At 43.1% G+C, this 14,033-nt stretch overlaps 1 protein-coding gene across 1 annotated transcript in view; it reads left to right on the plus strand.

Moving 5' to 3' along the window:
• MYO15A (myosin XVA) overlaps positions 1-14,033 on the plus strand; it is a 761,224-nt gene that overhangs the window by 337,080 nt on the left and 410,111 nt on the right. The window contains exon 35 of the mRNA XM_069212299.1: positions 1,819-1,891. Within this exon, the coding sequence (XP_069068400.1) occupies positions 1,819-1,891 (73 nt within the window). The remainder of the gene's footprint in view (positions 1-1,818; positions 1,892-14,033) is intronic.

Consider the following 14,033-nt stretch of genomic DNA (forward strand, 5'->3'; position numbering starts at 1 on the left):
ATGACTTCATGGTGCTGTGTAGTGAAACGAGGGAGAGGGAAATAAAATAAATATTTATTAAAATTTTTTAACAAAGAGGTGTTAAGTGTGGCCTGCAAAGTGTAAATAACTAAGGAAACATTTTAAACAGTATGGCAGGCTTAGCTAAAAGAGTGGACCAACAGATGTGTACAAGTATCCGACATTGTAATTAAATGTGACCCTCCTATACAGAGTATGAATAAAAAAACTGCCAACAAACGAGTATTTAGTAATCACATGTATTGCACCACTAAACTGGGTTGTAAGAAATAATACACCTGGCATGGTACTTGCGGAATACCTCGCCCTTTACTAGTAAACAGATCTTATTAGACAGGACAACTGCCTACTGCTAAACATTTAAGCCAGCACCCTTCCCCTGCAGTAGTCAACCAGAAGCGTATCAGGCCAACAAACCACAGCCACCCTACCATCAAACCACCTTGTCCCCCAAATGTGTTACTGTCTGCCACATACGTCTAAATATTTAGAAGTTTTAATGAAGGTTTAGCTCTGACATCGAAATGCTGGTCTTTCTTCAACACTCCATTGTATCTCATTGCACAGAAGAGATATTTGTAAATGCTATAGCTGGAAGGATATTATCCTCAACATAAAGATGATTGAAATGATCACTAAACCCTCTCAATGAGATCAGCGGACCCTCTAAATGAGAGTCAACTGAGACTTTCATCAATCCAACATTTTGTCAATTCCTCCCCCATCACTCCTCATATGCATCCCTGCCTAGCAGGTGTTTATTAACCTTTCAATCTTATAATGAGGTATATTGGGTTTATTGGGATATGCCACAATGTGCCTTTAAGTAGCTGAACCACCTGAACTAAAATCTGATGTGTCTACTGCTGTGAGCAGATCTCTAATTTCACCCCCAATGAAATGCTCATTCAGTGGAGCAGTTTGTTTTGCAAACGCTAAGATCCTGTTCACACATTTAGGACCCATGGTGTCCTAGTGTCGATGTTGGACACCATTGTAAACAGAAGCGAGAAGCTATGAAATATGGCAAATTGAATGAATATATTTTCATTTTTACCTGCAGAACAAGCAGAGTTATCCCAAACGATTTCACATTTTCAGCAGACGAGGCACTGGGAAATAAACTTTTCTCACAATGATTATACTGATTGAACAAGCAGGAAAACAACGACACAAAACCCAATCTGCAAGTTTCAACAGCTACGGCATAGTCTTTAGACCACATCTATTCCCAAGGAGTCAATTATGCAAAACCACATCCTTCAACATTCAGTGCTCCAACTGGGAACAGTTTGGAAATTCACAGAATGACTGCTGTGATGGGTAAATGTTTATTTGTCAGTGCCTTTTTGTTAAAATCCAGGTTCTGTCTTACTCCAGGCACGTCTACCATGGAGTATATTCAGCTTTTATCTAACAGGTATAGTTTTCAGGACCAAATCTTCACCTCTTCATCAACACATTGTTTTCTTTGTCATTTCCGGCAGAGCATGTCTTGGACATCAAAGCAAATACTGTTAGTCAGAAAAATGTTATTCTAGAAAGGAAAGATAACCACACACACATGCACACACACATGCACACTCCGAAACTCCCTCACTTGGGGCCATGGAATAAAAAGAAAATAAAGTAAAGTAACTTTTTGTTCTCTGATCTGAATATCACTGTGAGTCTTAAATGAGGGTTGTTCCAAAGATCCTATTTGCTGCATCCCTTTTTTAGAAAATTAAACTATATTCAATTCAGATTACAGGATGTGTATACAATGTGTTAATGCCATTATTGTTTTCTTTGAAGGTGGGCATTTCTCATGTCCTATCCACTCATGGACATCAGGAGAAGACATTGCGGGAGATGTTTTGAGACACAGGTAAAAAGGCAGTTTCATGATTCCAAGCAATATAGGGGGACTTAGCATCACTTTATGGAGGTATTTAGGGGTCCTTACTGAAAGAGGTAATGCTATGTGAGAGAGAAGAGGATGGACATTTTATAAACGATCTTTATTAACATTTTGAGATTTACAGACTGTAGTACGAGCACTTTAAACATCCTATCAGCTGTAGTACATCAGCAATATTATTTTGAATATATATTAAAACATATGTTTTATGTCATACTGAGATAAGTAGGATATTAGTGTACTTACTTTTCAGTACATTCATTTTAATGCCTCCCTGTCAAGCAACAGTTGTCTAACAAATTGAAACCAGGATTTTAAACTTCTTTCCAACCTCAGCCCAATACCCTCTGGAGTGTCCCTGCCTCTCTCTCTCCTGCTTTTTACAGAAAATTATTGAATGGTATTATGTTTACTTAATTAATTAGGAGATCCACTATCTGGGTGGTAGCCCAGCGCTGGGAAGACAGCAATTTGACACTTTTCTGCCTCAATCTCATAAAATTGGTAAGTTCAAAATAAAACATTTTGGGGAAGCAGTTCTCTGTCAATAATTATGTTCTAACTTCTCCTACATTCAGTCTCCGCTGTACCAGCTGGTTGGCATTCATTTAAGGCGACATATTGTCATCCCTACCATTCTCCCATTAGGGTTTGACTAGTTCATCCTCCTGCCTGCAGTTATCGTTCTCTGCAGGCCTCCTTTTTACTCAGAGCACCTTGCTCTCTGGTTCGGCCAAGTGCTGTATACCCCTCTTCTATGTGGCTGTCAGTGGAGGTTGAGAGGATTTCCAATGCGTAGTTATGGCCCTTTCAGCTAGCAAGAAAGCATGGTTGGTATATTTCGTAGCAATGCTTTCCTTCTTGTGTTTGGGATACACAACTAATAAGCAGCATTCCAGCATTTCCTGTGCCCCAAGTTAGTTCTCCCATCTGTTTGGGACACACCCTCTAGTAAATCAGTCCAAAGAAGCTTTAACCTTATACAATACCATGTGCTGAAAGCCTGCAAGTGTGCTATGGCACCTAGGATTGTGCGGCGGAGCTCCTGGGTAAAACTGAATAATGAGAATGTGGACAATAGAGGAGTGTTACACTCAGACAACAACTGGCACTTTATAGAACTGTTCCTGGCTTGAGTGACTCCCAACACACTTTTCAATCTTTGTTCATCATTAGCCTCCTACATACAGCTACAAAATATTTATTCTCAATGAAAAAACAAGCTCTGAAGTCACCTTAACCCCCAAGTATTGCTTGAACTGCCTGTCAACTCCGGAATGTGTTCTGCCAACTTAACCTTGAATAGACCTGCCAACTCACATGTTGGCAGGGTGTGTCCCACAATTTCGGCTACCTTCACATGCTTACCCAGTGAGGAGCTTAAATCACACGGTGGCAGGAAAGACATCTGGAAAGCACTGCTCAGAGCAGCTTTCCAGCTTTTTTTTAGGTTGAGTGTAAGAGTACGACATAATGTATACTTTAGTGTACATTTCTGTGAGCTTAAAGACTTCCAACTCCTTGTCATTTGTTCGTTTCAGTGTCCTTTAAAAATCCTTGCTTGCTAGTGGTCAGTCCTGCCTTTTTGCCCTTCTTTTTTTCTTTGGTCCTCCCATGGAGCAGGGACTAAGTACAGTATATTTACACTGTAGTTCTTTATCTCTGGTTTCAGGGACTACTTTATTATTTCTTTCCTGCTCGTGTTTAGACTGTGGGTGCTTCAGGAATGTAGTGGCTTGCATCCTATTGCAGCATTTGGCCCTCCCACCTCTTCCCAAGCTGGAAAAGACCAGCTGTTGTGCTCTGATTGGAGCTACTGCTCAGGGAGTGTAGGCCTGCTCTCTCATGATAGGAGGGAAGAGCAGAAGTGTATGAGTCATGGTTCCAGGCCATGCTTTTCCATCTTCCTCTGGGCTTTGTTTAACTGCCCGGAGGAGGTGGAGGATCTTGTGCATGTGGGAAAGGAAAGCTGGCCCATCATTTTGTTAGTCCCAGCAGCTGGAGAAGACTGTGCTGGTTACAGCTGGAGGGCACAGACACCATGGCCATCCACAAGAAAACCAGCAAGAATCCACCTTTGCTCCGCCATGAGTTTATTACACAGAACCATGCTGACATTGTGTCGTGCCTAGCTATGGTCCTTCCGTTAGGGCTCATGTTCAAGGTAAGCTGAAGGGACCCGCACGCCCTGGTGTTGTAGGTATGGGCACATAAGGGCAAGCAGTGGCCAAGGACTCTGCTTAAATTGGAGATGTTATCTCTGCAGCAGGGTGAGCAAGCTCATGAGTCATAGGCAACCCTTTACCAAGGCTAGTGCCCCACCTCACAGGGAAACTGGAAATATCCATCCTGAGATTTCTTTGAATAACATGCCTTTCTTACAGAATGCCATTCTGAAAGCCAGAATTCAACAAACTATCTGACTCCTCTAACCACATCACAGGTTATTGCTGGCAGCACCATCTAGCAGTAGAACGTTAACTATGTTGTTTGCCTAAGTGTGAGTTCACAAGCCCACAAATTAACAAGTCAGTAGTCTACCATGTTTACTTGATGCATAGAATGGGAGGGATGCTCTAATAATCTTCGTTGTGAAATAGTTTGTTTCATTAGTGAGGGCCTCTCTGCATACCTTAGTAACTTGTGCCTGATCATAGCATGGCACGGCCGTGATGCAGCCCATCCCCTGCACAGTCTGTAGTGTGCACTCATAGGGTTCTTAATTTAAGACAGCTTAGTAGAATATTGTGTCTGTTGCATTCTTCTTTGTGAAATATGTACGTTAGTGTTTCTTTACCCAGAAATTCGGACTTTCATGCTTCCAATTCAACAAACTGCAACATTGAGTTGGGTGCAGTAATGGATTTTATTTGTAGTGCTACGTAGCTGCAAGTACTTGACAGTGAGATTGGCAGAAATTAGAGTCACAAAACTTGCAAAAGTCACCTCATAGGAAAAAACAGTTAATGTGAAATTCCAGGTTCTATGTCTGGAAGAGAGAGAGGGAGCTGTTACAACAATGTGTGTTTGTGCAGTTTTGGGCAGACAGTTTGAGCACAATCAACATATACTGTTGGTGGTACTGCTGTACTGCTGTTTGGTGGCAGTGTGAATAACATGCATTACTATTACCCAACTCAATTTATCAATGTCAGGAGTGTCGCAGGTTGCATCTGTCATATAGAGGACATTGACATTTACAACGCCAATAGCACTGATTCTAGAAAAAAAAGACCTATTGACTTTGCCAATGCATATTTAAAGGCTGTAAGCAGCAGATGTCCTTAAAGGGGTATGAAACACTACAGGACATCTGCGATCTTTGTTTTTTTGGGTGGGGAGGGGGCGTGAGGGGATTTGTGGAGGGTACACTGCTTCTCAGATCGCTGTAGGCATGAGGCCCTATCACCTCCAATGCACTGCCCTCTCCTTACAAGGTGAATTTTGCAGGTTGGCAGGTATGAATATATGGATATTATTAAATACCTATCTGCTAACCCAGTTATAAAAAAAAAATAGTTTAAAAGATTTGACCAGTGTAACACCATCCGGTGCTCTCCTCGCCAAGTTATAAACTCTTCAGAAATCTGCTGCAAATATAACCCCCAACACCAGAGACACTCTATAAAGCCATGTACTGCCTTCCATTATAGGAATGGTGCTAATTCAGGGTTCTGACACTGATCATTAAAGCCTTCAGTGCAAGGCCTCCAAATCCTTGGAAGATTCAACCTCCCCTCACTCAATTTGGATACCATTTTGCTTCAAAAAAAGCAATTTGATTTGCCTTTCAGCATTTGTAACCACATTCACTAGCTATTAAAAATTTGCTTATTAAAAAGCCTCCTTATAGAACTACCCCTTGAAGACCACAGGACACCCAGCATTTGCCACCCATCAAGTTAGGAGTCATGTATCATACGGAATGTGCACCCAATCATTTCTTTAAATGTTGCTGATTGTTAAAAAAAGGTGATCGCTTTGTTCTCTATGGTGCCAACATAGACACCTGCAAAGATTGTCACACTCTCAGTCCTTCATATAGACAAACATGCTGTCATACTTGTGGTGACAGCCAGAAAGGAATTTAAAACACAGGATTTTTAAGAGAAACAAGGGAGTTTGGGCCATGTTGGTGTGGATGAGGCTTCAAATTTTGTGAACAGGAAGGTTTGAATGTGAATGCAGAAGATGGATGGGAGTGATGACCACCACCCCTTTAAATGGCATCCCAAGACACAAATCTTGTCAAACCTTTACTGCAATTATGTGACTAAACAACACACATCAGGCCAATCATGAGTATTTAAGAAAAGACTTTCCACGTGTGCCTGTTTGACCATATGGCCTATTGGTTGAGTCTTAGACAGACCACTCAGCATTTCATACTTGTGAGACTGATGACATGGCTACCACTTAGATGGGTAGCAATAACTATTTGTTTTTAGTGCCAAGGATTATCTTCATTACTGAACCTACCTTTTAAAAACAGACTTTTATGTTTGCGAATGCCCTAAAAATGGTCAGAACCAACTCTATAAAGTACCTAAAAAGGAAAGTTTATTGGTCAATGGAATTTTGATAAGAAGTAACATGTGTGCCATTTGTGTGTCCTCCAGAGAGATCCTCTAAAAGAGTTTAATAGGGTTCTCTTTCCAAGAAGTATTGCTGAAAAAAACAGATGAAAACTAGTTTATTAGCCAATACATGATACATTTTATAGACCGTTCTTAAGGGATTTTGGTGCTCTTTTCTTGTGCTCTCACAAACTCCCTCTACAATGGTATACAAAAATGGGAGTCTCCTTGCATCATCCAGTGAAAATCTATGAAATTATTAGCAATAAATGTCCAAAGTCAGCCTGAATAATTTGCGAAATTTAGATATGAAGATCGCAAAATACACAAATAAAATGTTACTAATTACTGCCTGCATTCAAAATTACCCAATGACTTGCTGCTGAAGCCTGCCTTATGACTTCTTGATAAAATCATGAACAACTGGATGGTTTAGTAAAAACAAACACAACAACTCTATCCCACAGTAGCATGAATCAAAAGCAAAATTAGCACAGCTATTTCCCCAATATTGCCTAAATTAATGTAATACACTGACTGGTTTAATTGTACTGTGGTCCATGCTACACTGTACTTCCTGCAGAATTTTAGACTAGTCCAAAAAAAGGCACTGTAGAGTCATCTGACCTGGTGACAGAACATGTTTACTACACACAATGTGTCACAGAATTATGCATTTGTCAGCTGAAAGGAAAAGAGTATTAATTATTTTTTCCAGACCTTTGTTCAAGTGAGTGGGAAGACTGAGGAAGGGCATGGCAAGGGGAAGATGTTGGGCTGAGAGAGAGACATTACATGGTCCCCCGTGCCTTGGTAGAGGGTTGGGTGGTGGGGCTGTGAATGGGTCTGGGCTGCAGTCCAGTCCTTTCCCAAAGCAATTTTACCTGCTGGATTTTTTGACCAGGAAAATATGGACTGGTGATCCCCCATGGAGAAAATCCAGCTGTGACCACATAGGCCAAAAGAAGACTGAGTGGAGCGGAGCATGCATCCACAAAGGGAATTATGCTCTGCTCAAGTCATACGCAGGACCTAAGAGCTCAGTTTAGAGAGTTACTCAAGGTTCTCATCCCTACAATGTGATAGGGTTCTCTCACATAGGATTTACAGTGATTATCTTCTGACACTGACGAAATGTCTTCCATTTGGGTACGTACTGGCTGTTCCATACCCTCTGGGATGCCTGTTTTCATATGAACTTTGTGGCTTAGGAAAAGAAGACCGTGTTCAGTGTTCTTTCAAGGTGCTTTACAGGTTCTCTGAGCTCAGCACATCAAGTCACTGCTAATGCCATATCAGCAATGGCTATTTATCTGAGATTGGAGGGGTTCTTTGTTTACCTCTACTGGATAGATTGGCTAATTAGGGTATAATTTTGCTTTAGTGAATTTTCAGCCTTGCCATGCCAATCAACCAGACATCTCAGATTATTCACTCACTCTTCCAGTCCTATATTACATTCTTTCTGTCTCCATCCAGCTCCATAGTGGTTTATATGACTGAAAAATAGTATTTGTTGGTAAATGTGTCATTGTTGTGAGCAAAGTAATATATGCAAATAATCAATAAACATTAACAAAATAAACAATCAACAGGTTCTGGAGTCCAGGAAAGCAGGAATGGGAGGAGTACCGATAAGAAACTGTAATATTAGAGAGGCATGGCGATGGTGGTCACCACGGTCAGGCAGCACCCTCCAAACCACAAGGCCCCTGAGGAGTTTAACAGCTGCATCCCAAATAGCTAGAGAAATCACAGGGTCAGATCACACAGAACAGTAGCTCGTCGATCACTGGATTTCTCAGTCATGTGGAAAAGCCAACCCCTTCGGTAACCATACAGCAAGCCGCCCATTTGTCTGGCTGGGTCTTTTGTTAGTTTTTGTTTGTACCACCAACTGTATGGATTCCCATTGTCTTATACCAGCCTTCCCTCGTTGGCCTTTAATGACAATAATCTCCTCTGTGACCTACGTTTAGATCGATGTCAACCACTGATTAACATCTAGTGAATGACTCGCCTTCCAAGACATTGATATGGCCTATTTGGCTAGCACCACGCCCAATTCGAGAAACAGTGTGCCTATGTGTTTGTGAGCAGGGCATACGCCCCAAAATGCATGTTAACTCATTTTGAGGCACAGATCTACCAGATACCTTGGTGAGGTTAACTCTAGCTTGACCCAGTATTCATATACTACAGGGCAAGTCCACACCATGTACAACAAGTTGGCCCCAAGTGTCAGACATCTAGGGCAGGTGACTGTAGAACCTCGTTACATCCTTGCTATCCTGACTAGAGTCAGGTAGGTGTGGTATAGGTAGCCAAATTGTGTGTATTTGAAATGCAGGTTTCTACTGCCCATCTTAGTGTATTGCAAGGTCCTGCCCCACTCCCTAATGGCAAGATCTCTCCCAAGGGTGCGTTCCCAAAGGGCCCTAACTGTTTCCAGGTCAATATTTAGTGCAGTTGGGATTGTGACATACAGTTGGGTAATGACCTTCCTTACCATCCATGGTTTCCATGGAGTGAAACGTGTCACACGGAGGTGGCTCAATCTGGCTCTTCTCCCACATAGACCTGATTGCCCTTTGGAGAGTGGTATATGTGAGGAAGTGGCCTGGGCCCAGCATCCACTAAAGTATCCTTTGAGTACAAAGTGTCTTTAGTAAATAAGTCCCCCACCATCAATTTCTCAACCTCAGTCCATCCACACTGGTTATGTTGCCCCAATAGTACTTGAAATCTCAGAAGGAGCCAGAAGGGTTCTCCAGCACATACAATTCTTGATGCCACAACTGCTTTTTAACACAACCAGCACTGCCTAGCCACCCACTCATCTTTTGGACATTTAACCATTAAAGGCACAGTGCAGAACACCACTTCATAAAGTAAGATAGGCTATAGCACCCTTAAAGCTCAATTTTCTTAGCGTCCTGCACTGGAGCCAACCATTACATAGGCCACTGGAGTTGGCAGCTAAATAGTAGCCTTCATAACTTGGGGCCCCCAGACCTCCCCCATCTAGATAGTGTTGAAGCCTACATAATGCCAACCTCCTCTTGTACGTATTCCAGATCAACTGTCGAAAGAGCAAAATCTGTATAAAATCCCTTGGGTAACGCATCATCAGGGCTTAAAAATTACAGAGGACCCTTGCGAGCAACAACATCTTGGCTATCGCCACCCGGGCCATTGAGAACAAAGAAAGATTAGACTAGAAATTAAGGGAGTTTCTTGCAACTGACAAAGCCCAGCCTACATTGCCACTAAACAAACAATTGTATCACAATAAATCTGTACACCTAGGTACTGGAACATATCGACCTCCCATGTTACAGGAGCATTATTTGTCATGGAGTCTGGTATTGGCATTGAAGCAGGAAAGCCAGACACTCCATTGCCAGGGCAAAGAGCAGGGTTGACAATGGGTATCTTTGTCAGGTGCCGTGCACAATGGCCCACTGCTGTGACACCATGCTACAGGTGCACATACTAGACAACAGTTGGACATATAGCAGTTATATTCACTGAAGTTTATTGGGACCAAACCCCTGTGCCCTAAGAACAGCAGATAAATATGGCCATAGGATGATATCAAACTCTTTTTCGATATCCGTTGACAAAATGACTGGGTTTGCAACAGTCAGGGGTACTTGAAACAACCGTTGTAGATTAAGGAAGGTATTACATCCCAGATAAAATCTTCATTTACCGGAGCCGGCAGTAAATGTTGTATCTGCATGTACCGGAGCCGGCAGTAAATGTTGTATTCTGTTAGCCAATAATTTGCCTTGGATTTTCCTGTCCGATTTAATTAGCGACAATGGGTGAATGCTTCAGCATATATTTCTAAAAGTTGTGGGGCTAAGAACCTCTAGCGTCGCTGCCTGCTCCATGATAGGGGGTGGAAGTGGAGCGAGATACTGTGGTATGTCAGCATATAACTCTTCCTTATGTGGAGAGGAGGCTTAAAGAGGTTCATAGCATTTGGCAAATGATGCATTATCAGCTGGGGTGTTTTGCAGCACAGTGTTATGGTCTTGGACCTTGCAAATGGGGTTCTGGACATTTTCCAGTTTCAGCAGCCAGGCCAAGGGTTATCCAGCCCTGTCGGCTTTGTTGTGCTGTTGTGCAAGTTATTCTTGATATTTAACATGATGCAATTGAGCTAATACCTCACTATAACATCTCCTAATACTACGCACCTTGGGGAGCAGAATAGAGAGGGTGGCGACTGATTTCTCGCAGACTCACATTTTTATTTCTAAGGATTGAATCAGAACAGTTAATGCCTTTTTAAACCCATATGTGGTCTGAAAGTAGTGACATCGTGTTACCACCTTAATGACATCCCACTCAGTCCCACAAAGCTGTACGGAGCCAGTGTTTTTGGCAAAATACCGTTCAATGTTTTACCCAATATTCATATGGGATGGTGCTTTGGGAAGTGCCTTCATTGGGAGCCGTCAAGTATGGATCAGGGACAAGGCATGGTACATACCAATGACAACAAAAGGGGACTGTGATCTTTAACTACCCATCCCAGATACTCTGCCTTGTCTACCAACAGAGTGGTGTCCCTGTCACACAAGAATAAGTCCAGTCTGTTGTGTATCACATGCACTGATGAATAGAAGGAACTCTTGAGCATACAGGTGTAGACTCCTCATATATGTAAAAACAGCCACTGTTGCATACAACCCGAAAATGTATTAGCAAGAGAACTGACTGCAGAACGCTGAAGTGTGGATTTGATCAGTCCCTTTCACAATCATATACTGTGTTAAAGCCAATTAACGCATCCCAGAGTCTCTCTGACTGAGCTTATCATAAAGAAATAAGACAAACCCCTTCCAACAAAATGATGTTTGATAAACATTAGGTGCATATGTACTGACAAGCACCTAGAACCTGTCATCGAGCCTGCACAGAAGAATCGCATAGCACCTCTTGAGAACTATAAAGGAATCATGCAACAAATACAGGACCCCTGGTGCTATCCAGAACAAATGTGCCCCTGATAAATGCAGTATACATTGTCCCATATAACTCTCCATGCCGTTTTTACCTCAGTGGCTTGTATCATCTCTATGGGAAGGATAATAGGGCTGCAGAGAAAGACACATGTAATATGTCAAAGGTGCAGATCAATTGACACCCTGTGGTACAAAGTCGAGCGCAGGACCAGGTTACATCCCTAAGTCCTCCAGTTTTGCACTGTCACCTTCCTCACTGATGTGAATCAAGTCATCTGTGTCTACCGGGACTTTAGGGGATTGTTGGTGTGTCAACCGTTCATTGATTTGGGCATGTTCTATTGCCAGGGTTGCGGTGCTCAGAATGCCATCTCAGTCATTGGCCCTCCTTGCCTGCCTCAAAGGGAGCCTTGTCCCTATGTTTACACCAATAGTCTCCAGCAATTGCCTCACATCCTCCTGAGAGTAAAATAAAGTGGGTCTTCTTGTCACACACTAGGCATAGGCGAGCTGGAATCAGGAGAGCATAGGGGGAAACCAAGTTGACGCAGTTTCCATTTGACTGATGGGAAAAAGCTACGCTGTTTCTGAGTCTGCTGTATAATCAGGAAAAATGTGTGTCACACCATAATTTATATTCCATTGGCATATTTACAAGCACATAGTAGAATCTAGTCCTTGTCACTATAATTGACCAGGCATGCCACCATTGTCCTCTGGGGTGATCCTGGCCAGTCTACCCACACACCTATGTTTCCATTCTTCTGAAAGCAGTTAAGTGGGGTGACCATTGTGCACTTCAGAGATTCCACAAGATAAAGTTCTGCACGTGGCACACACAAAAGCAGCTGCAGTGCCAGGCCTAGCCTGTGCTGCAACAGAGCACCCAGGCTCCGCATGAAGCAACTGTCTAATTAAGTGCAACAGGGAGAGTTCCAAGATAATTTCAGAAGGCTTCTGTATTATAGCACATCCGAGGCTGCATGTGGGCAAGTTGTTTTAAGTCTGACAGGGGGGTGAATCCCATGAACACCGGAGCCACAGTCCAATCAGGGCCGATGTTACTGGCAATTGTGTACTAACCTAATCACACTGGCATCGTCCATTTCAGTCTTTAAGAGAAACGTCTACTCCAGGAGCCCCACAACAGCACCGGGTGAGCAGCCCCAACAATTACCACTGAGCACAAAGCCCGTGTGTATTAGTCACTGTTGCGTCTCCACTCGCCATCCAATTAATGGAGGAGGAGAAGAAGGGGGTAAGCCCTTGACAAGTTACATGCAGTACTCGATCCCCTTCAGAGCCAAGGTATCCGACCTGAAGAAAGCCAGTGTTTCCCAGTTGGGACATATGTTAGACATCCATCCACAACTGTGTGCCCCTTTTCTCGAGCATTCAGTAGAGGCAAAAGCTTGCTCCTTGAATTTAAAATGGCCTGATGCAGGTGTGCCTGCTCTTGCCAGAAGCCTCCAGGCAGCACCATCTTACATAGAACACAGCTCCATTTGGCCCGGGCGGTAGGGTGAGGGGGCTGCCATCCACTACTCAGCTCCCCTCACGAGTGTCCAGTCTCAATCACCTTGCCGTGGTTCCAGCACACCGCCTCAGGAGAGGCGCAAGTGTGACCCACTCCATTTCAGCCGAGAGTACAGCCACCATATTTCTTCCTCCTATGACGGGACCCTGTGGGGAAGTAAGCACCATTAACTCGGCAATCTACAGGCTGAGTTCATGGATCCACCCTGTGGTCTGACGCTCCCCTGTCTTGGAGGTTGTTTGGTCTGTGTGCTGGGTGCCCTTAGGCGCTACAGGATCACAGATAAATGTGGCGCTGAGCCTGGGAGCTTAACATGAGCACAACTCACTCCATAGATGACCAAACATCCCCCCGCACACACACACACACACACACTAGTGAATCTATAATTTGTACTGAACATTCTCTGATTCACTTTAGCATCCTAGTGGTTCCTAATACACCCTTGTGTAAACCAAACAGAAAAGGAATATGGAGAAAGGCTTCTGCCTCTTTAATGTTTAATCCCTGTGCTGTCAGACCCAAACTGCAGGCTTAAACCTTCACTGACAACCTTGAACAGATTTTTGACCAGGTGCTGTCCCAGTGAAGTGGGGGAAACAGTCCATGAGGCCATTCTATAAGTGATTCGTCCTCGCAAAGTCTTGTGACAAAGTAGGCTGAGTGTGGGTGATGCTTCTGCTACATTAAGGAAGCCAATAGTGAATATGGATAGAATCTGAGGCACTACAAACTACCCAGTGTAAGAAAATGTGACAGTTTTCAGCTCTGAGACTGCCAAAGCCTCTACCAGTTAGAGACTTGTTTAAATTGGTCAGTGATCTACCTAAACCCTGCTGTTTTACAAGCTCCGAACCCTCTTCTCAACAGCGGTGTCACAGGCTTGCTAATATTTTATGGAGAAGATCTGACTTACTTATGTGAACACCTGTCCCAAGTCTAGACTTTCAAATCCCTCAATGTAATTGTATCTGGGAGACAGGAGATATATACTTAAGGGGGTCTTGCCTCTTTCT

This window comes from Pleurodeles waltl, chromosome 10 (genome assembly GCF_031143425.1).
Source record: "Pleurodeles waltl isolate 20211129_DDA chromosome 10, aPleWal1.hap1.20221129, whole genome shotgun sequence".
In the NCBI taxonomy this organism is placed as follows: domain Eukaryota; kingdom Metazoa; phylum Chordata; class Amphibia; order Caudata; family Salamandridae; genus Pleurodeles; species Pleurodeles waltl.